Raw genomic sequence first — 24813 nt, forward strand, 5'->3', positions numbered from 1 at the left:
AACGTTAATTACACCTGATCATAAAAACTTGTGGTAGGCTTTTCCTGTAGCTTATATCAACATAAATATAGGAATAGCATTAGAATCCATGTTTATAAGTAGGGAATGCTAAAACCAGGAGTATGCAATGTGTTAACATAAAGAACTCCACACTCTAGTTAGAAGATGAAATTATTTATTTGGGTAGAAACTTAAATTCAATACATATGGTGGTACATAACATAAATCCTTGTACATCTATGTATTATCTTACATGGAAATGATGGTTTAAGAGTTTCTGAATACTGTGAGTTCTTGCAAATTTGCCCATCACTTCTTCTACCAATCACAGTAGCCTTGAGAGCATTCAGATTATCTTCTGAGAAGCTAGCTAAGATGTTCATAGCAAAACTTCAATAGCACTGCTTCCAACGAAGTCCCATTCTCTGGGACAAGCCACAGCTATTTTGCTCAAAGCAGTTAAGACTTGAGGAGACATCAATGAGAAGACTGGGAAAACATATACATCTCACTCAACACAATTCATTGGATTGCACCTAGAAAACAGTATCTTGGCTCAGCAGCCAGAATACCAACAGCTCACATTATTTAGGAGACAGAGAGATAGGACAGAATTAATAGAACACATTTTAAGAAAATAAATACTGTGCTGAATGTATTTACAATATGGAATTGCTGGCTTTCCTGCACAACTGGCATACAGGACATTTTGCCCACGTGTAATGCTCACAACATGATATATACATGGAAATCCTAAGAGTATCCTCTGAATATTTACAGGATGTACCAACTGGGTATATTTAGAATTGGACAAGTAAGAAGAAACTTGCCAGTTTCTTCACTTCAGTAACAAGTGAACTCCCAACATCTCACTGAAACTCAAAGAAAACATTATAGTTTTGCTGGCTATCAGCCAGATAGCCCGATTCCAATTATTACTTTCCCAGAAACCTATCTCTTTCTGGTATAGCTTCCCTTCCTAAGTGAATTGTCTTTCTCTCTCTCTTTTTTTTTTTTCCTCCTTAGAAATTGAAGGTTTTAATGGAAGTTCCAGCAACGTTTTCAATTTGACCTGATTACACCCAGGTTTTAACTTGAAACACATCAGGAAAAATATTGCACACACACACACACACACACACACACACACACACACACGAAAGCCCCCATTTTCACGTACTGCATGGTGCTGCAAAACTTTCACAAAAAAACACCTCAGCCCCTGCCATGAGTTGCAGTTAAAATTTGAAGAGGTCTATGAAGTGCTGTGGAGACACTGGTGTGAAGCAACCGGTGGGATCATTGGCTGTACAAGGATGACCCGTGTCCTAAGGAAAGGAAAAACACTGTTATTCTTGTTATGGACTAGAAAATTGCTGGCCACCAAATGGGACTTTGCACAGGAAGCAGCACTGAGACAAAGGAACATCTGGGTCAAAGTCTCCTGCTTCTATTTTTAAATCAGAACTGAGGCTACATCAAAACATCTCTTGAGTTCTAAGGGCCCACAAACAATTCTAGAGTTCAAGAATGCACAGCTTGTAATCCAAGCCACAACTTATCCCTTTAAGCAAAACTTTGCCAAAAGTTTTTCTTTCAGTATGAAACAAGAGGGAGAGATTGTTAATGCACTGGTATTTATTCCTAGCCTGTCAGCTACACTAAATATTTACTTGAAATATATGGGAATAGTTATTTTGCATGTACTTAAGTAAAATCACATGGGTCCTTCGTTCAGTCCCACTCACTTTGAAACTGCAGCTTCCAGCATACTATTCAAAGGCCAAGCATAATTCTTGGCTGAAAAAAGCAAGTCGATTTCATCTGTCCTAAAAAGATCTGGGGAAATACAGGTAGTCCTCAACTTACAACCATTTCTTTAAAGACAGAAATTACAATGGCCTTGGAAAACATGACTCATAACCTGTCCTTGAAGTTACAATCATCACCTCCTCCCGTAGTCATGTGATCACAATTCAGGCATTTGCATTTATCACCAGTTGCAGCTTCCTGCAAGCAAAGTGTCCTTCCAACAAGCAAAGTCAATTGGGGAAGCCAGATGTGTGTGTGTGTGTGTGTGTGTGTGTGTGTATTTCCCACCTTTATTATTTTTATAAACAATTCAAGGCGATGAACATATCTGATGCTCCTTTTTCTTCCTTTCCCCCCACAACAAACCACCCTGTGAGGTGGGATGGGCTGAGAGTGAGTGACTGGCCCAAAGCCATCCAGCTGGCTTTCATGCCTAAGGCAGTTGAATTCATGGTCTCCTGCTTTCTAACCTGGTGCTTTAACCACTAGACCAAACTCAAGATTTGTGATTTGCTGAACAATTGTAGTAAACATGACCATAAAATCAATGGTGACTCGATGACTCGCTTGATGACTATATCACTTAGCAGCTGAAATTGCAATCCCAATTATAATCGTAAACTGAGAACAACCTGTACTTTATTTAATCTGGTACTCTCAAATGACACTGTAGATTTTAAAATGTACAAATATGTCCACAATGATAAAAAGATTCTGGAATGCTCAGTTTCAGCATCCTTGGAGTATACCAGATCAGGAACATAGCTGCAGATAGATCTTATGAACTGTCTTAAGGAAAGACGTATCTGGGATTGTCTATATCAGCTAATAGCAAATCAGCTAATAGCACAAATTCTTTCACAGCTGTATCTGGAAATGCTAAAAGCTGCTCTTGGAGTTTATTATGCCAAAGTGGGTACTTTACTATTCTTCCCCAAAGATTCTTATATATTTTGTAACACATTTCCTCCTTCAGGCAGATGAAGCCAATAGTTAGGTAAGCTTGCATTTCAATTCCTGGTGACTCCAGTTCTTTTTGAGAAGTTTCTAAGACATAGTGCAGCTTTCCCCAACTTTTCCAGGGCACTGGCACTACAATTCCCAGACTCCTAGCGAGGCTAGCTTGGAATTGTCAGGCTCAAAGCCACTGCCTCTAAAGGCCCCAAGTTGAAAAATAATGCCAGGGCATTGTCACTTGGCTTAAGAGCTTTCAAAAATCCCATGATATAAAATGCATCTGCGATACTGGGCTCATATAACATGATCAATAATTAAGTAATTTCCTTATGTTTAAATCTGTGGAACAAACCTAGCCATTTGCATGTAAACTATGATTTATGGCTTAATACAATCAGGGGGCTTAATCACCTAACACTCCAAAGTGAGTTATTTTAAAACGGAGCACTATGCTACTCAGGAAGATCTTAGAATTTCTATTCATAATGCGGTCTTCAAATGAAGCACTTAAAAATTACAAGGAGAAAAAGTCTCACACTGAGAGATTGTTCCTTTCCATTTCCTTAACTACAGCAGAGCAATATATTTCCCACAGTGCTTAGATTTTTAAAGCCCTTTTATTCATTCAGAACAAATGCATATAGCTACCAGGTCATTTTTTTTTAAAGAAAAAAGTCATCTTGTGATACATAACTCTGCTCAGATCTGTTTTGATAAATGGCTGAAGTTGATGGCAGTTTAAGAATCCTTTTTAACTCTTGCCCTCCTTGTTTCTTTCATTTTCTGCAACCCTGCTGTTATTCTACAATAGTCAGTTCTAGCAAGTAAGGCAACTTTGCAAGAAGAATAAAAACCAACGGCATATGTTTCTACAATTCCAATGAGAGAAAATCGTTCCTGATTTCCAGTTGATTAGTATAGGGTCACCTGCTGAAGCAGAGGGTTGGATTTGAAAACTTCAAAGGTGTCTTCCAACTCTTTTTAATTATTCTCTATGTTTTCAGCTGAAGACATGCTGGCTTCATAGTCCAAATGTCATTTACACACACACACACACAAACACACACACACACACAGCACGTTTGTTTTTCTTTTCTCCTTTTTCCCCAAATTAATTGCCAGGAATAGGAAGGGTCGCATTTCTACCCATGAAGACTTTAAAAAATGCCCTAAGGTCATTAAGCTCAAAAGAGAAACAAAAGCTTTTGCCAAAATGTTTAGAAAAAAAGATTGACTTTTGCCATCCAGGCTGACACAATAATTGTTGAAAGGCTACATTTTGTACACTGGAGTAGAATATATATTTTTATGCAATTTGGAACACTTACAATTATTGACACAACTTTTTTTTTTTTTAGGAATTGGGGGAGGAGTTTTAATGAGACAAGCCAATGAAAAGAATCCTTTGAAAGCTCATCACATAATGAAGGAACCATCCTGTATTTTGCACAGAAGCCTTGTACCTTTCATCTCAAGAGGCTTCATGAATTGCTGTTGTAGAGATTTGTGGCAATGTGCCAACGTAAAGTGTTCCTTATTGAATTATTGTTCTGTAGAGTTAATCTCCATCTTGTACTGGGATCAAACTTACACATGAACAATAATGGAATCATTCCATCTCTCTGCTGTAACACAAAAGCCTTTTATATCAAGATCCTTGACTTTCAGGGCTGGTGAATAAATCTGGAATTTTAACAGCATGTTGCCAGTAAAAAAACGCTGTGAAGAATGAACTTCCCCATTAGAAAAATAACAACAGTCTTGCTGGATCAGAACTCAGACCCATCTAACTTTCTCTTAGAATGAAATATTCTGTTCATCTAGTGCAGGTAGTCCTTGACTTACAAGCACAATTGAACCCAAAATTTCCGCATTTTCTTCTCTCATCCTAGACATTTAATACAATGAGAGGAGAAAGGGTTTTGTTATATTATCCCTGCAACTGAAAGTTATACACCTCTACTCAGTTCTCCCCTTCCTTGTTCTGCACTGAAAAAGCCCAATTTTTATCTGGTAAAGGAGATACTCCAGCCATATAATCCCTTTGGTGGTCTTTCCATGCCATTTCCAGTTTCATAGTTTTCTTTTCCTGTGCTCAAAAACTGTATGCAATCCCCCCAAGTGAAATCTCACTTGAGACATGTTTTAGGTATTTCAACATCAGCAGTTTTATGTTCAATCCTCCTCCTAACCCCATGTTGGCAAACCTATGGCACTCATGCCGGAAGTGGTACGCCGAGCCACTTCTGCCAGCACGCAAGAGCTCGCCTGGAAGAGCCACCATTGTCCTAACCATACCCAGAGAGGCTTTTGCTTTGTTTACAACCACTGACACCGGGTTGACATATTCATCAAATTGTTGACTAGGATTCCAAGATTCCATTCCTAATCAATCAGTCACTGCCAAGACAGTAACAGTGGTGAATTTTTCTGGGCCAGCATTCATTATTTTGCATGTTTGCAATGGAAGTTTTTGCCATTCTGAGACTGCCCAGCAGAGGTGATATTTAGCAGGTTCTGACCAGTTCTGGAGAACCGGTAGCGGAAATTTTGAGTAGTTCAGAGAACCAGCAAATACCACCTCTGACTGGAGATTTTACAGTATCCTTTCGCTGCCAAGCCCACCAAGCCATGCCCACAGAACTGTTAGTAAAAATATGTGAATCCCACCACTGCTGCCCAGGTTGGAGAGATCCTTCTGGAACTCTTCATAATCTTTTCTTGATTTCACCATCCTGAACAGCAAACAACTCAGTTCTAACCCTAAATCTGTGTATACACTGAAGCATTAGTTTCACACCCAATTCCTGGTGGATGCAACATTGCACATCCTGTCAATGGGAGGATTTTCCATTTATTCCCACTCTGCTTATTTTAATTGCTTGCCAGTCCATACAAGTGCTCATCCTCTTATGGGACAACTGACTTTGCTTAGAAACTTATGGAGATGGTATCTGCCAAGAGCTTTTTTCAAGTCCAAATATAGATTATTTATTAGATCACACAGGTCCACACACAATACCCTAAAAAACCCTAACTGACTAACTACTAACCAACCAACCCATCCAACCATCCATGGTATGTGTCTGTCCATCTGTCTATCTATCTATCCTTCTGCATCTGAAGACACATTATTTTTTACAAAGTTCATTCTTCTAATATGGAAATATCCCTCAATAATTCTGTTAACATTTGCCATAGAAGATATGTTAAACTAACTGAAATGACTTTCAGTCTATTTTTTTTTAAAAAAGTAGATTTATATATTTTATTAGAACTTTTATAAAGGGAAAAAATCTTATAGAAACGAACTAATAAAATACTGTGGTATTGTTTTCCAAAGAAAGAAAAGAGAAAAAGAAATAGCAAGAAGTGCAAGAAAAGTAGTAAGATAAAAATAGGAAAGAAAGAAAAAAGATACAAAGAAGTGAGTTCCAATATTCTTCACAGCAGCTGAAGGTGAAAAAGTATTTTAGTTCCTTTCTCTAAAGTTGTATCAAAATTCTCTTTTTTCGGCAATCTATCCTGCCTAATCATCAAAGCCATAAATCACGAGTTCATTTTTTAAATTTCCATACATACAGGGAAAAACTAGGGTTATATTGTGTTTATTCTTCAGACTTTGAAAATAGCCAATGTTACAGTACTTATTTTTTTGTGAAAAGAACAGCAATTTTGTATTTAACGTCTTTAAGAGCTACTATTTAGTTTGTCAGTTTGACTCCTCACTTCATTTCTTGTTACCTCAGTTAATAAAATGGCCACTCTAGTTTGGTGTGGCTTGTTATAAAATAACCATTTTCCAAAAGGCAAACTGCTGAGATTTTTCTCACCAAGCCCTCCCATCCCTGCAGGATGTTTTCTAGCATCTCTGGTGACTTTTCATTTTTCTTCCCCCAGTGCAAAAGTGCTCCTTTATATAAATCTCTACACTTTAACCCAGGCACCATTTTTACTTTCTAAGAATGCTTTATGAGGTCCTAAAACATTCCTGGACCTTTCAGGTCGGGCCAATTTCCAATAAGTTAAAAGATCTGGGTTTTTTTCAAGAAGAGGTAAAACCTGGGTGGTTGCAAGAGAAATATCTCTGAAATTGCAGTTCAATATTATTGAGTGTGTGTTACATTCTAAATCATCAAGTTTATTCTCTCTCTTCCCATAGATTCTTTGAGTGAGATGATGATGATGATCGCACAATCAGCCAGACGTTTAGACTGGGTTTGGCATTTTTGTCTACCTATCGAGTCCTTACCAAGGACCTGGGTAGGCAAATCTGGATGTTTGATGGTGTTACAAATATTGCCGTGGGATGGAAGCTGTTCCAAGTAAAGCTGCCTTCTGCAATTGACTGATGGTAAATTTGTCAATGCCTATGGTGTTCAAGTGGTGCTCCGTTCTTTTGGGACTGCACCCAAGGCGCCTATTACTATTGGTACGGCCCTTGCTTGACTTTGCCATAGTCGTTCTATTTCTATTTGTCTTTTATTATCTTCTCCAGTTCTTTCTCTTTTATTCTGCTGTCTCCAGGCACTGCCACATCATCATCAACATCATCATCATTCATCGCACAGTCAGCCAGATGTTCAGACTGGGTTTGGCATTTTTTTTTCTACCTATCAAGTCCTTACCAAGGACCTAGGATAGGCAAATCTGGATGTTTGATGGTGTTACAGATATTGCTGCAGGGTATTATTGTTATTATTGTTGTTGTTGCTGCTGCTGCTGTTAATCTGAAGTTAGGAGAACCTCAGAAGCATGAAAAGCCACACCTGTACCTAAGCAGGCATTTCAACAATTCTCACTCCGATGAACTGTTTGGGGGGCAACTTACAATAATAAGAGAGCAGAAAGCTGAGATTTTTAAAAGCCCAAATTCCAGAAAGAAAGGAGAAACAGTCCATCTTGAGGCAAAGCAATACAGATGTTCCTAAAAGATTGTCTGAAATGCTAATTGGGGGGGAGGGGTGTTAGGGAGACCCCCTATCCCAGATATAGAGAACATGGCTTATAAAGGCCTTATATAATTTATGACTAACTATATCATGTATCTAACTGGCCCTTACCTGGACTCAGAATGGCCTTCCCCCCCCAAAGATTTCCTTGTTGATTTTATTATGTGCTTCAATTTTCTTGGCATGAATAGCCCACAGTTAGAATGTCAAACGAGGAGGGAGAGAGAAATGCACACGCAGACACAGACACAGCCATTCAGCATGCTGGATTAGACATTCTCTCAACTTAGTCTACTTCAGTGTTGCCATATAAAACTGAAAGGAGGAATACACGCCATTTAAAGTCCGTAGAGGACAGGCACTTTACAAATGCAATAAAAGATCAAATGTGCTCCCCACCAAAGTGCCTTTCCGCATTTTGGTTTCCACTTGTAACACACTGTGTCCAAGACTGAGGTGAGGAATAATTGAGGTAGTCAAAGTCAAAAAAAGCCTCTGGCCTTTGCTTTGAGTGCTCTAAGGCAATAGCTAAAACTCCCATAAGTAATCTGAACCATCTCTTTAAGAGGAAAGCACATGAAGTGGATGTTACCCAAGCATGCCATTTCTTCCATGCAGAAGCTGGCAAAATGTTACAATTTAAAGCGCCCTTTCCCTATAAATAGATAACGACACACATCTGGATTCTCAAGTTAAGGGACATAATTCTACAATGCCAACAGTTATGAGAACAGCATGTTCAGGGTTGCAACATTCCACTTACAAAAGACATGTCTTTTCACTTCAGTTACAACAGCACGGACACAGAAGAAAGCCAAGTCGAAAGTACAATGAAAAGTACCTTGAATAACAAAGCAAGTTGGTAGTCCTTTTGAGGTCATGGAGGAAGAAACAGGAAGGAGGGCAGTGAAACAAAAAAGGAAGATTTTATTGGACAGAACCAATACTCTATTAATGGTTATAAAAGTGTGCTGTGGGCATTACTATAAAACAAAGACTGAAGGGAAAACTTCCTCTCTCTTGGAAAAAAAAAAAATTAAAAGTAGCAAATTAGCAACGTATTTCTTGGAAGCAAATGAGCTGAAACCAATGGATCCGTTCTCCTTATCAATAAAGTAAAATGTTAGACATAAAACAATAAAGAGAGAAAGCTATTAAGATGACAGTTAATCACTACTGTTGACCAGAGCTATTATTCAGCATTTCATGCTTGTAACCTTTTCTGTACAAGACTTTTCTTGCCCCACTTCCGCTACTCAAGGATGCTAGCTGCACATGAAAGGCAGTCACTGGAAAGGCAAGAGCACCAGTGCACCCTTGTTATAAATCAGACTGAAAACATCCTTAGGACCTACGGATTCCCCACCTTTATTATAAACAACACCTAACCCTCTTTCCTCCTCCTGCTATATTTGATACAACAACTCTGTGAAGTAAGTTGGGCTGAGAAAGAGAGTGACTGGCCCAAAGTCACCCAGCTGATTTATGCTGGATATCACAAGGAGTGCAAACCCACAAAATACCTGAGCATCTATATTCTCCAGTGGTGGGCTGCAAATTTTTTAACAACCAGTTCTTTGGCTAGGTAGGCATGGCCGGTTGGTCATGTGACTGGGTTGGGTGACATCACTCATCACACCCAGCCCTGCCTCCAGGCCACTCGCCTCAAAGGCAGAAGTGGGATTCAGCCTGTTGGGGCTAATCCCACCACTGGCTGGCCCCGCTCCCAGCTGTTTTTCTGCCTGTTTTGGGGCCATTTTTGGCCCCCAAAATACCCCCCAAACAGCTTGAAAATGGCCCCAAAAACCAGGCCAAAAATGGTGGGGGGCAGAGAGGGCTGTAAAGCACTATAAAGTTGTATATAAGTTTAAGTGCTATTGCTACACAAGGCCATGGGGTAAAACTCATCCCACTTGTTCTTGATGCCTTGGCTTCCAAACACAAATTATTTGCTACGGATCACATTTATTTAATGGACCTGTTTGCAAAGCCAGCTTTTACATACCCACTACAGTCTGAGAGTTAGGAGGTGTTTGAAAGGAAAAAAGAAAAGTAAAACTATGTTTGCTAGTCTGTCTAGCAACATCAAAGCTGCTTGCAACTCTGAAATTGGTATATTCTTAATGAAATACGTACCGTATATTCGTAAAGTGATTTCTGCAGGCATATCATTATTTCTCACAGTACAAAGCTGAACTCTTCAATCACATAACTTATTTGGAAAGCTATTTATATACTGGAACAATGATCACTCCAGGAGTCTGAGAAGTAGATATTAACACACAGCTAATAATTTTTCTTTACTCCAAAGTATTATATATTTCTTACCTTCCAGAATAAAATACTGCAGTGACGACAAAATTGCAAGGTGTCTCCATATTGTTCTTTTATGGGATAACATTTCTGAAGTGCAAAATACATCAGCTTCCAGTCAATATGACCTTTTTCTGACAAAATAAGATGCCTACAAAACTGAACATAAAAAAAACGACATTTGAAGGCAATCATGTTTCATCCATCAGTTAAGTCAGATAACAATAATGGAACAGAACTGTACACATCAGAAGAATTTATTTAGAAAATAATTTGTGAAATAAGTTAGCGGATTACTGACTCACTAAGGGTTTTTTTTTGATCCCTATACATCAAATAATTGTTAGGTTATGGCATGGCAAGCAGTGATAGGCAAATGTTTTCAATTATTATAAATCCTTATTAAAGCTAAGCAAAATGTGGGTCTAGACCAGTGTTTTTCAAACCTGGTAATTTTAAGATGTGTGAACTTCAGTCCCCAGCATTCTCCAGTAGCGTGAGTCCATGTTCTTTACCATTAAATTTATACTTCAGTGGAAGTAAAATCTGCTGAAAGCAGAGATTTCTTTCTGGCCCACTATGTTTATTATGTACGTAAGAGAGCAAAAGAGTACTGCTAATGGTTGTTACATACTTTTTTCTGGAACTCCAAGCAAGTTGGTTTCCTTTTTCGTTCTCCATTTCCATCCCCCTCCCGCCTCCCCCCCCGCACTGATTCTTTACATAGGAGCAAAGTTTCAGAACCCCACTCACTAAAAAAAAAAAGTACACGCACAACAAAACTTTTTCTTACTTGTTTTTCAGCAAAATGGTATTGACACAACTTTTTCCATAACTGCCTATCTTCACTGAGCATATATAATGTTGGAGTCACTTGTCCTAAAGTAATGATATCCCATCCATCTGAAAATCTATGTAAGATGTTGTTCAGCATATGTAAAGGAAGATCGCTAAGTGTAAGTCCATTGTTGATGTGCTGAAAATCAAAATTATTACTTGTTAATTTAAACACCAAGCGTAGACAGGATTTAGAAAATCAAAACATTTCTATCAAAAGCAGAGCTTAATAATTAGGCATGATATTCTAAAGTCAAAACTAAATGTTCCAATAATTCTGAAAATTAGAAATAGGCTAACTATATATTGCTGTACAGCAAGGGTGTCAAACTGGAAGACGGTGGGCCGGATGCGTCACACGCCAGATACGCCCCGGCTCTGCAATGGCAAAAAACATCGCTCTACATCATTATATGTCACTTGACACAATCAAGTTTGACATCCGTGCTATACAGTGTACTACATTTCCAGGTGATCAAAATATTATTAACTTATTAGAAAGAATAGGATCTGTTTAAAAAAAAATCCAGTGCTTAAAAACAAAACATTGCCCATTTCTTCATATTTTAACTAGATTACTATTTCTGTTCCTTTACAGAACATCTATTTTTGATTAGATTTTTTTTTAATTTCATGCTTTCTTGTCCAAAAGAGCAAAACGAGGGGGAGATAATCCTTAATGAGATTCTCACAGAAAAAATTCCCCACTTTGTCTCCCAGCATCTGTAAATGATCCTTCCAGATTTAAAACAAGGGCAGAAAAGCTGCATGTACCTTGGTCATCTGAAGATTACTGAGCTGCTGCTGCCACATAAGGATAGTTTCCAATCGGCAAATCCAAATATTGATGTTTCCTACCAGCACCGATTTCCCTACACTTCTGATTAACATGCAGAGGGTGGAACTCAGGTCCTGAAGAAGATCTTTAATCAGGCGTGGATTATACTGGTCTTCCAAAACTTGGAATGGGAATTGAAAGATATATACAAGTGAATGAGTAAACCCACTTTTAAATATAGTGAACAGACTTTTCATTCTCTTAGCTAAAGCAGAACCCGCCCTATAACATGGTTCAAATGTACAAGTAATTTCATCCAGCTATGTAATCCTTAGCTAGTATTAGTCAGAATGAATTCTACAAATAACATAAATAATAACCCTACTGGTAGGCACGAAATGGGACAACTTGCCACAGCCATCGCATTGTGGCCAACACGCTGTGGCCAACTCACCACGACCAATTTGATGATGGATAACTTGCTATTACCACATTGCCATGGGACAAGTTGTTAACTATTTAAAATAGATAAATAAAATTAATTTTTGCATTCACATTTCATATCTGAAATGTGGGTCATTCTGTCTCTCCTTTTGCATCCTTTTAAAAACTGTTTCTATTCCACCATTTCTTTGATGTTAGTGTAACTCTTGTCCTGCAGTGAGTTGTTCTGTGGCAAAATGGCTGTGGGGAGTTGGCCCCAAAGCAAATTATCATTCACCCCCGGTAGGCAATTTTGGGGGGGGGGTGAGTGAACAAATCTGAAATTCTGAGAATATGATGCAGCTTTACCTTTTTGAACAATTTTATCCAAAATGTTGAAGTAGTTCTTTTGAGCTGCACCACTCAAGGATGTCAACTGGGATTTGGCTATTAACTGCAGAAGCTAAAAGAAAACAGCCACCCTTAAATGGTACGTAAAGTCAAATGACACATATTAATCACAAGAAGCTGCAGCAGGGCTAATCAAGTGGAGTGCAAGTCAACAACTCTTCTGATGCTGTCAAAAGCAGCCAGCCTTTGAATCTGGGGCTTGCTCTTCTCTGCATGTGTACAAATTCCCTTTTGAGGGTCACAGCAGGAGCGCAAGTCATTTGTACATCCACCTGTCTACAGCCGCTCTTAACATCAGGAGTTACTTTAAGAGTGACACACAATTCCCCTCCAATATTAATCCTGTCAACTTCAAACCAAAGGCACTTCCTGAGCGATAGTTTTGTCACATAAAATGCCAAATTAAAAGGTAGTTTTCGAGTCCCTGCATAGCAGATGGGGATGGGGTGGGGGGAGACCTCCTGCAAAGCCGTTCTCTTGAAAATATTTTTGAAGTTAGAAAATGTTTTTGCTCTACTTCATCAAACATCTATGAGGGAGATGCAAATATTATTACTATGCCTGAGCCATTTTAAGCACATTCCAACCACAGCACTTCCCGCTGATTTCAATCGGAGGATTAAGAAAATCAACAAAAGTCACCCAGAAAGGAGGCATGGTCAGATGCTCAAAATGTCTGAATATTTAATTTAAAGATACTTAAATGAATTTCAACATAATCCTGAGCATGTTTAATCAAGTAAATATATCGAATGCATCCAACTCTATGGCTCAGCCAAAACGCAAAGCTTTAGACAATGTGCTGATTAATGGGGGGGTTCTCTAGGTGTGAGAAACTTCTGGGAGTAAAGAAGCTTTTTTGTTAAGGACTCCAATAATAATATCGTCAATTGAGTTGGGATGCCAGTGGGTAAGTAGTGAAATCAATGCAAGATTTAGAGCAAGGCCATCTGAATCTATTACGCTAATCAACATGCAGATAGCTAGTTTAAACTTGTTCTGAACCCCGCAAGGTCAACAGCATAAGGCACGTCCATGAACTATAAGAATTAATTCAATCACGGAACCGCACAAGCCAGGAACATCTTACTTTAACTACGTAATTGAACCTCCGAATGTCCTGAATTGCACTTGAAAAATCCAAACGATTGAACGCTTCTCCCAAAGTGCAATAGCCATGCCTCTTGAAACAAAAAAAGAAAGAAAGAAAACAGATGTTAAGAAATGCAGAAGGACCTGTACTAAAAAAGGGACGATGAAGCAGGAATAAGAAGTACACAAGCTACACAAAGTGTGATTCACGCAGCAGCTGAAGCTCCAGTTTCCAAGCTGCCTAATTTCTCAACATCTTCACCAAAGGAGTACAAAGGAGAAGAGGCAAGAGGATATTTCTATATAAACATAACAGGGTTCATTCTGCTCCTAGATTCATCTGCAGCAAGTCTTCAATGCCTAGAATGCTTTTCTTTAATCTCTCAAGAGGGAAGGTACACATGTAATGTTGTACTTTAGACCAATTAAGATAACAAATATACAATATGGGAAGGGGAAAAATGATTGTTACTGAAGCTCCTCAAATCTCACTAGATCTTTTTTTTTTTACAGATAATATGAATATATCGATTGACATGTTTTAATAAAACTGTTCCTACCCTGGAAAAGAGTTAACATACAGTATACTCCTTTCTGCAGTTGCAAGAGTAGATTCGTTAAATGAGGACTAGCAGGGCTTTTTGAAAACAGTCATTGCACAGAACACTTACTTCACGAGTACTTTCTTTATGAACATATATCCAGTTTTCACGATAAAAACCTGAAAACAGAACCAAGAACAAACTCATTAAATAACTTCAAGTTGAGGATGGATAACATTCCCCCTTGCCCAAATTTCTTTTCTATGGCACTCACAGAATTCCCTGGCTGAATTTAGAATGACCCCCACCAAAGCATTAGCTATCAGGACCGTAGCCATTTCAAGCAGGCTTCTGGTGTTCGTCAAAATCTGGTGATAATGTAAATATCAGTTAAGATTTAATATTGATCAATCAAGGAATTTCAGATTTATATTCTAACTAGAAGTCAGTACAATGATTTCCTGGACCGATCTGGATTGCTGTAATTTTATGTGAATTTTGCTAAGACCTACGGTTGCAAATAAATGTTTCGTTGTAAAAAAATGCCAGTGTCCTGAGATCATCTGTAGGTGTATTTGACTGGGAAGCACACCTTTAACGTTACAGTTTGGTATTTAGCCACCTCTACTAATTCGCTTTTGATTCTACCTCAGAAACTTTCAGGCTAAGTACCAGGGCTGTGGAGGCTTCAAAGTACTTCAACCAGGGCACAAGCAGGGAGCTTCACAATTATTCATAATTGATTTTTCCAGGCTTCTGTGCGTTAACATTACCATGTTGAACTCTTAAAGAGCACAGCACTTTCTTTTCAGACCTGGGAAAATAGTTAGCCTGAAAGAGGCCACCTATTTTAATAAAAGAAGGGAAGGATATGCTGATGTTTGGTCTTCAGGTGCTTCTCCTGAATCTTTTTCATGACATGACCAACAAAAATTCTTAAAACATAAATTTACATATATACACCTACAGTTGTTTTAATAAAAATTTAATAAAAGAGGATTAAAAGTTGTTTTAATGCTCACCCTGTAGAGCAGGGCTGTCAAACTCCTGGCTCATGGGCCAGATGTGTCACGTGCTGCCCACACCCGGTTCAGAGAAAGGGAAAATGTCTCGATACGTCATGTGATGGCGCCGTGACATGAGTTTGACACCCCTGCTGTAGAGAGGATAATAGCCTTGAAGGGTAACTGTATGAGTCAGGTAAATGCCTTGTTTGTTTTTAAATGTTCTGGTGCAAATCCTAACCATATACAGCTTTTTATGCACATATACACATAGAGGAATCCTTACCTAGTCTGTGCTTCTCACATACATAAGTATTTTGTGGGCATACTTTTAACAGCTCTGCTGAGGCACGAAAGTGATTGTCAAATTGCAAAGGGAATTAAAACTGAAAAGCAATTCTTACACTGAGATTTTGCAGTGTTCCTAAAGTGATCCTTTTTCCTTTTCTTGCTTGCAAATTCACACTCGGTGCTGCATATTTCTTCATCGCTGTTCAAGAGACTGAAAGTAAATCACAGAGGCAATGCATGAAATGTGTTTGACATAGGAAAGAGCCAAGCAGGCTGTGTTCAAGCAATATTTAAACAAGCATCAGGGTGAAGAACTTGGATGAAGTCACTTGCAAACACAGTGATGCCTCAGAAGAAAAGAGCTCTCTTCTATTTACAAAAACATTCCTGGCCTCTAGGTATAGATGTGTGGAGACATGTTTCACACAGAGAATGGCTTATGTTAATGTTCTTCCACCTCGACTTAAAAGATACCACATGGCAATGTTTAGACAGGCAAGTCTTGCTAATTGGAAGATATGGATATATGAATTATTATTGGTACAATGTAGTAATTCATGTAATTCTTTACAAGCAATAGCTCAGGCCCACAAAGAAAAAGACTGTTCCAATAAAAATTATACCCAAGGGTCATTTAATATTTTATTATTGTTTTAGATCCAGCGTTTTGTGCTATTCAAAATACTTTCAAACTTCCATTAAATATGAATTTAATGTAAAAAGTATCGATCTATGTGAATTCTATAATTACACTTTCAATTTTCATAAATAAAAATTTTAAAAAGTAGGTTGGTAAAAAGATACAGCAAACTGTTCCAGAACCGAATCCAGTATGGTTTGCTTTGCTTACTTCACAAATATGGAACTATAAACATGAGCAATACAACAACGTGAAAAGAAAGGTGCTACTTCCCTGTTTTCATTCTTTGATGGGAAAATTGTGTACAGGAATTTTCTCCATTCATTGAGCTCAGTATCAAATGAAAAATAATTATCACTGTCAATTAAGATTTAAGAAATTCATACTGTATAAAGTGAACACAGTAAGCATCAATGAGAAAAAGAACAGAGGATGCAGGGGAAAAAAAAACCTTCTACCCACTTCTCTGGAGATAAAACAGTAACTATGAAAACAGAGTGCCTCACAAATTCAAAATTGCAATGCAACCAAGTTTTTGAAGACAAAAAACATTCTCTTTGGATTTTTTTAAAAATACAAATACAGCCAGCCATATGTGGCATAGCAATTATCTGCTCTATATAAATCTAAATCAGAAGTAGGTTCTTCCAATAGCGAATTTTAATGAAAAATATTTCAATGGGCATATAGATTCAGCCCATGTGCTATGAAGCACAAGGCCAGAGACCTTGGATTTATTTCAAAGAAAGAAATGAAATCTGACATTGTTAACTTGCACTTAGCTGGGACTTTAAGTTCACTTCCATTTACACAAAGAAAAATCTGCCAAAACACTACAGAAAACAGCAGAACATATTAGCCAGAAGGAAGACTAATTCCGTTATGAAAGAGGTTTCTTTCTCTACTACCAAAGAACCAAAGTACTTGATTTAAATGAAATAAGAGAAAACACCAGGAATACCCCATTCAATCCCAATCTATGTACTGCTGCATGTCCACAAAGAAATAAATTTGGAGGGGCAGGAAGGTCATGACCCTCCAAAAATTGCTTGAACAAAATACCTGTTACTCTTTGTCAGCAGTTATGCTTGCTGGGCACTATGGAACTGGAAGTCTAACACTGGTTCTTGAGGCTATGATGTCGTAAGAGTCATGATGGCAGAGTGGTTAGAATGCAGTATTTGCAGGCTAATTTTGCCAACTGCCACCAATTCATTGGCTCAATGATGAGTCAGCCTTCCAAGGTCAGTAAAACGAGGACTCAGATAGTTGGGGGCAATATGCTGACTCTGTAAACCACTTAGAGAGATCTGTCAAACTCCCAGCCCATGGTCTATGTGCTGGCCACATCCACGCCCAGTTTAGCAAAGGGGAAAATAGTCCTGATACATTACGTGACGCCCCCGTGACGTGAGTTTGATACCTCTGACTTAGAGAATGAAGTTGAAGTGCTATTGCTATCTCCACTTATCAGACAACTCCAATTCTTATACCATTAATTGGATTAATGAAGCATTGAACTCTGGTGCTATATTTCTTGTTTTCCTTCTCATCTATAAAACTGTGGGCCTTTTGGAAATGACCCTGCCTTTTCCTCCCAGCAGGAAGGAATAAAGAGGGAGAAGGAGATGTGCTGGGACAGTTGGTGAGTTAAGGTCAGAAAAGTTACGATCATTTGACATCTGGTCGCCGCCTTGCTTTGTCCACCTTCCTTGAACCAGCTGCAATACGCTCAGTTTAAATAACACATAAAGCATAAGCCAATCACCTCACAGTTTCAAGCACATTGTGTGAATCCACAAAGTGAAAAATTCAGCTGAGGGGAGAAACGAATGGTAAAAGGATTAGCACTTTGAGGCCACTAGTGAGGCTTTCAGGCTTGGTTCCTGATCCTTAGCATCCCGTTAGTGTTGAGTGAGACAGTGGAGGATAAACTTGTGTTCCTGGACATTTTTGCTATGGACTAAATGTGCATAAACTTGTGACAAGTGAAAGCTGTATATAATTCTTGAATGATCCTTCAAAAGCTAAACAGCATCAAGATTGGCTAAATTTACATGAACACCCTACAAAAGTACAGAACTTAATTATTCCTTGCTCTGTTTTTGCTTAATACAATTTTTGCCCTGGGTTTTGGACTCCCTATTTAGCTTCAGATGGCCTCTTGGAGGCTGTGCTCGTTTAATTTGCCATAAGACTGCCCACATGGCTCTCCCTCCCCACTCACTCACTCCTTACCTGGCAAACTTGCCTGCTAAGCTTCTATTTTTCCTTTTTCTGACCATCAACTGTTCTGCTGTGCCAGGAGATTTAGATTAGCTAGAAAGCAGGAAATCCTTGGATTTCTTGCTTTCTAACTAATCTTTAGATCTTTGGGTCTACTTTTAAGCAAAGCCGAACCTTCCTTAGGACTGAAGGAGTGCAGATTCAGCTAGCCGATGGCAGAAACACAGATCTCTAAGTGAATCTGTGATTCTGTGAGCAACTCAATCTGCCTGCCCGATTTGCCTGATTTTGGGTAAAAGTTGCTCTTTTTTTAATAAAAAATTAAATATTTACATACATGGTGTATTGTGAGTTAATTTTGTGTGTAGACTTACTAGCAAATTTTATGGGTTTGCTTGCAAGTACATTTTATGTGACAGTCTCAGCTAGCTGATCTCAGAGATCTCTGAATGAATCTGTGATTCTATGAGCAACTCAATCTACCTGCCTACTTTGCCTGCTTTTGGGTAAAAGTTGTTCTTTTTTTATAAAAAATTCAATATTTATATGAATATTTATAATATTTACATACAAGCCTTGCCCAGCCAGTCACAGGACCACCAAGCCACACCCACAAATTAGGCCAGGCCCACAGAACCGGTTAAGAAATTTGAATCCCATCCCTGCCTCTGTGTGTGTGTGTGTGTGTGAGAGAGAGAGAGAGAGAGAGAGAGAGAGAAAGGGGGGGGGGGCTAGATCAGATCTCTCTCTCTCCCACCAACATCAGCAAGCCACCGTCAGTCAAAATTCATATTAGTGGTCCCCGCAATTTAAAATTATGAGTTTGGTGGTCCCTGAGGTCCAAAAGGTTGGCGACCCCTGATCTGGATGACTGAGAATCTCCATACACATTTACTGTCCCTTAACACTTAAAGCAAGGGTGTTAAACTGGCAGCCCATGGGACGATGTGTTACATGCAGACCATGCCCACCCCAGCTCTGCAAATGGGAAGAACATTGCAAAATATCACATGATGGCAACGTGACCCCACTAGTTTGACACCCATGACTTAAAACATAGATATTAAAAGAACAACCTTGTTTGTTATATTTATTCCCAGGTGAAAACAAATTTGCAGGCATACTGCAGTAAAAAGAGTTAACATATAAGCAAACTATGTTGAAAGTGATTGGGTGAACTGAAATGAAATAGCCCAATGCAGCTCAGAATAAATAGTTTAGGAAGACTTAAACTTAAACATTTGCTGCAATTCGTCAGCTACAAATGGCTAGTGTTGTGACTATTACTCACAGGCAAACTATGTGATCCAGCTGTGAAGAACAAAGACAAATTTTTGATATAGTAGGCATGGAATTTCTCCCAAAATATAGGATTTGGAAACTTAAGAGGTTCCCTACCTTGTACACATCTGGAGAGCATCAGGCTAAACAGAATGCTTGAAATCTGCTTCAGGTCATATTTGAAGCAGCATTTTAGCACGATATGTTGAGAAATTAACATTGTGCCTATACATAAAAACTCACTGAAGCAATCCAAGCAAGAACACTGTCACTAACCAGAATTTCCTATATTGTTTGAACTTGTGTTTTAAAACAAGCCAGATATTAAAGCATGAATTGCTTATCCAAGGAATCAATATTTCTTAATTTGCTCAAATGGACTGTATGCACACACTGGTAAATAATGTTAAATTATAAACTTCCAGACTTTCATACTATACTCCAGATTCTTTTCTAGGGTTACAAATACGTAGATCAGGGGTGTCAAACTCATGTCACGGCAGCATCTTGTGATGTATTGGGACTTTTCCCCCCTTCGATAAACCGGGTGTGGGCATGACAAGTGCATGACACATCTGGCCTGTAGGCCAGGAGTTTGTCTGATCTAGATGAATGCTAGATGGCAGCAAAGGAAGTTTTCCCTAATATTGTTTTACCATTATCAAGCAGTCAATTGTATTTTTGCAGCGTAGCCCTCTGGTTTTTAACTTTTTCATCTAAAAGCAAAGTTCACCATTGCCTTCCTGTTGCTATCAGTGATTTTCAATCAATTACAGCCAATTTGGAGATATGTTACAAGTCAGCCTTCCCCAACCAAGATTCTTCTGATAGACTGCAACTCTAACCAGTAGCTATGCTGTCTTGGAATTCTGGGAAGGCCAGCATCTTCCAATACAGAGAATGCTCACTGGGAAAAGCTGGCACAATTAAGCAAGGTGGAAAAACACTCCCATGTAAACAAAAAAAAACCCTTCTTGTTCTATTAGAAAGGTTGACGACAACATCCAATGACTTCTGCCCTTGTATGAAGAAACATAAAATCACTGACTCTTCTTTCTGGCAAAAGTATTCTCATTGCTTTTTTGCTAGTATTTGAAAAATAGAGCCTGTGTTTTCAAAGCTGCTATTTCTTGAATATCTTTGTGGTGAAAATACCATTCCTCCCCAAGTCTGCAATTTCATTTTATTTTTCAGCTCAAACCTAGTTTTAACAACATGGGTCCAACCCTGTATTTTAAATACTGAAGTCCCCATGGCAACACTGCATCAGATAATTAGGTTGTTACATTACAGATGAACACCATGATATTTTAAACAAATACAGGCAGCTTTCAGCTCTCCTTATCTTACCCAAAATGGATGCCTCCTCACCATGAAGGGTACACTGCTTGTGCAATTACTCTCATAATTGATTTAAATGTTTAGAAACAGCAGGAAGGCATTAGTTTTTAACATTTAAGATCACAGTTGGTTTACAACCCAATTATGTAAGATTTTAAGCTGTGTGTTTCAAAGCAATGATAAGATCTTTTGCAATTAATTGTTGCTGGCTTTAAAACATTCTACTGAAACCAGCAAATGTTTTACCCCAAGAAGGGTGGATTTTTTCTTAAGTGTAAAACCCAGAAACCAGCAGCCTGAGTTTAACAACATAATTCAAAACTCACCATCTCCTTTATTTGCACCTACCTTTCTTGGCTTAACAATATTTAGGTTTGCCTAGCAGCCGCCTCTTCCTCCGGCCTGGCATTGAGAAAAGTCTATAAAGCCTATTTCCTGGGTATCTTAGTAGAGGATCATGACATTACATCAAAAAATACACTACACACACACAGGCCTGTCATTTAGGCTGGCTGTAGTAACCCAAGCATGGAAGGTGAAGGTAACACAGTAGCAGTGTTTGGTGGGTTAATTCAGGGATATATCCAAAGAGAATATCACCATGTCAGGTATCTGAGCAAACAACTCTTCAATGTGCCCTCAGCAAGGAGCACCCAAATCCTACTCAGCAGAACGCTGCTTCTGTTCAGCAACTCTGTTGTCTCTGAACTATTGGCAATCCAATTGTCTCAATAAAGACTCCAGGCAAGTTTAAAGTGGTCCATTTTTATAACCTGTTTTACAGAGATGCGGTGCAGTGTGGTTCCAGGAGTGATGCACCACCCCCAACCCTCATGGTTTGTTTGCAATTATACTCAGGCCTGGATGTCTTGTGAAAAAAACAAAATCCTTTCCTCCAACAAAATGGCATTTATTCCCACATTAGATGTGGGCTTCATTCGGGGTGGGATTCAACCAGTGTTACTACCAGTTCAGTGACGTTTTGCGCGTGCATCAGTTCAGTGTCTGCTGCTCTTCAGAGCTACCGGTTCTACAGAGAAGAATAAAGCGGAACCAGTATTATCCCACTCCATGGCTTCATTACTGGAGTGACACATCCACCCATTGAAAGCACATACACACAAACTAAATTCCAGAAGAGCAAAAATACAAGTAGTCCTCAACTTACAGCAATTCATTTAGTGGCCAGTTACAACAGCACTGAAAAAACTGGCATGACCATTTTTCAGTTATCACCTTTCCAGCATCCCCATGATCATGTGATCAAAATTCACATGTTTGGCAACTTGTTCATATTTATGACCCGTTGCTGTGTCTCAAGATCATGTGATCACCTTTTGCAACCTTCTGACAAAGTCAACGAGGAAGCAAGATTCACTTAACCAGGTTACTTATTTATCGACTGCAGTGATTCACTTAACAACTGATGAAAGATCTAAAAATTGGGTAAAATTCATCTCACTTAACAGAAAATTTAAGCTCAATTATGGTTGTAAGTTGAGGACTACACACAGTATATGCAGCTGCAACCCCAAATGACATGAGGAATCATCCACATCTACATACAGCAGTTTTTATACTATGCAACTATTCTAAGATCCAGCTTATGAATAATTCCATCTTCATTTGTCTAAGATGTCTTCCAAAAAACTTACATAGCATGGTTGATGTCATTAAGTGGATTGTCTTCATCCTCAAACTCTGAGCTGCAAGGCTCACTTCGCTTCCAACCATCTTCTGTTTTAATCCATCTCCATCCTGGAGATCGCCAGTCTTGGCCCAGAAAAGGCATGGTTTCCTTAAGGAAACAAGCAATCAAGCTAATTAACCATTTTGCTGTTAGGGCATGGGTAAGCTTCAGAACTTCTTGCAAGGAAATTACGAGGGACAGCCAAGCATGGAAGCTGAAAATATTAATAGTAATCAGCTGATCTTGACAAGACCCATCTCTCCTTTTGCTTATGGTGCTATTGAACTTTCAACTGCAACTCAACAGGGAGGCAGCCTCAGAATAAAAGCATGCTGGCCGTACAATACATTTCCCAGCACATGCTCTTGCAAACACAAGGTGAGGATTAACAACTGAGACTGAATTAAAGGAGAAATTACCATTACTGTATTGTGAGCAGGTGGTTTAAAATATGGGGAAATATTCAGATGACCCCAGTCGCCACCTTCAAAATAAAAGAGATCAAGACATTGATCATCTTGCAGGAACTGGAAAGCAAAGGGCAATCCTCCAAAAACTGACAGGGGAGGAGCAGCAACAAGGAAGTGAGCTTAAGAAAACACCTTTTAAAGGAGAAGGGAGAAAAAGAAAGGACAGTGATGTAAGAATATTTCAGAAGTGTTGCATTTGGGTAGCCAAAATAACCAATGCAATCCTAAATTGTATTAACAGAGGGCTACAATCAAGAGTGGCTATTAATACCATTCTATAAAACCTTAGTAAGACCACACCTAGAATACTGCACCCAGTTTTGGTCACCACACTATAAAAAAAATGTTGAGACTCTAGAAAAAGTGTAGGGAAGAGCAACCAAGATGATTAGGAGACTGGAGGCTAAAACATGATGAATGGTTGCAAGTACTCTGCATGGCTAGCCTAGTGAAGAGAAGGCCCAGGGGAGACATGATAGCGGTCTTCCAATATTTGAGGGGCTGCCACAGAGGGGAAGGGGTCAAGCTATTTTCCAAAGCCCCTGAAGGCCAGATAAGGAATAATGGATGGAAACTGAACAAGGAGAGATTCAACTTGGAAATAAGGAGTAATTTTCTGACAGAGCAATCAACCAATGGAACAGTTTTTGCCTTCAGAAGTTGTGGGAGCTTCATCACTGGAAGCTTTCAAGAAGAGACTGGACTGCCATTTGCCAGAAATGGTGTAGGATCTCCTGCTTTTGGGGGGTGGGTGGGGGGGTTTGGACTAGAAGACCTCCAAAGTCCCTTCCAACTCTGTTCATCTGGGTTCCTAACCACGTTCCTGATGCTTTTCCGAGTAGCCATCACAGGACCCGACTGTGCCAAGAGGCCACTTTGCCATTACAAGGCGTACTTTTTTATTTGTTCGACTCTTAAAAGCGGGGAGGACGGGTGGAAGGACACAATCCATTCGGGGGGAAGGTGGGAAGGGCCGTGCTACGAATTGGATTTGCCTGGTGACCTTCGCCTTATAAAACAAAAAAACCCAAACCCGTGCAACTTCTCTTTGCTGGGGGTAGGTGGGGAGAAGAGGCCGGACCGCGGGGCAGCGGGAAAGAGATGGAAAGGCAGCCCCCATCAGCTTGAGGATTCCTCCCTACTTCCCAGGCGTATTGCAATGGAGAACACAAAAGGCTCCCTTGGCCGCCCAAGCGAGAGGCAAAGTCTCCACCGTACCGACCGCCGAAAGCATCCTCTAACCCCCGGTTCCCCCTTCGCTTCGCCCTCGGCAGCGACATGATCCTCCCGCGATGCTCACCCCAGCCAAGAGAGCGCGCAGCCCGAGCGACTCCCAGGGTTATGTTATTGTTAGGTAAGGAGGCGACACGGAAACTTCCATATTCCCACCCCTTTGCTTTTCAATGATTGGTCCTCCGGCGCCGCGCTTGTTGCCATCCGGGATCCCGCCCGGCTATTGGCTAACGGGTCGTAGTGCCTTTTTTCCCCCCCTCCTCCCTCCCAGGGTTTCGGCCTCACGTGACGAAGAAGCAACGGAGCACGTGCCAATGTTTTGGTGGAAAGGAGGGAGGGAGAAGAGGGCGGGGTGAGGCGTGGGCAACCCCCCACCCCCGCAGTGGGCGGAGTTTCAGACCTTGGCTCCATTTTATGGTGTTGGAAGGGGCGGGTGGAGGTTATCGATCAGTTGTATGTATGTGTTCAATTGATTGAACTGCGTGCGGTGGAAAGCAGTGCTCGCCGTACCGTCATTGCC

At 39.6% G+C, this 24813-nt stretch overlaps 1 protein-coding gene across 5 annotated transcripts; it reads right to left on the reverse strand.

Moving 5' to 3' along the window:
* Positions 1-158: 158 nt before the first annotated feature.
* FBXO25 (F-box protein 25) lies at positions 159-24551 on the reverse strand. Of its 5 annotated transcripts, none has more exons than XM_026695226.2 (11): positions 24361-24551; positions 22556-22698; positions 15526-15623; positions 14247-14296; positions 13574-13666; positions 12442-12535; positions 11646-11830; positions 10828-11010; positions 10050-10193; positions 8563-8589; positions 159-1328 (listed from the first exon to the last, which is right to left on the reverse strand). In XM_026695226.2, the coding sequence occupies exons 2-11, from the start codon at positions 22690-22692 to the stop codon at positions 1239-1241; spliced, it is 1101 nt and encodes a 366-aa protein (XP_026551011.1). In that variant the 5' UTR covers positions 22693-22698; positions 24361-24551; the 3' UTR covers positions 159-1238. The 5 variants fall into 5 exon arrangements, with proteins under 5 accessions (XP_026551011.1, XP_087772651.1, XP_087772636.1 ...); XM_087916525.1 differs by having other exon boundaries at positions 8485-8589; XM_087916510.1 differs by having other exon boundaries at positions 24279-24366.
* Positions 24552-24813: the final 262 nt, after the last annotated feature.

Source organism: Pseudonaja textilis, chromosome 1, assembly GCF_049901715.1.
Source record: "Pseudonaja textilis isolate UNSWEBS1 chromosome 1, rPseTex1.2, whole genome shotgun sequence".
NCBI classification, from domain to species: domain Eukaryota; kingdom Metazoa; phylum Chordata; class Lepidosauria; order Squamata; family Elapidae; genus Pseudonaja; species Pseudonaja textilis.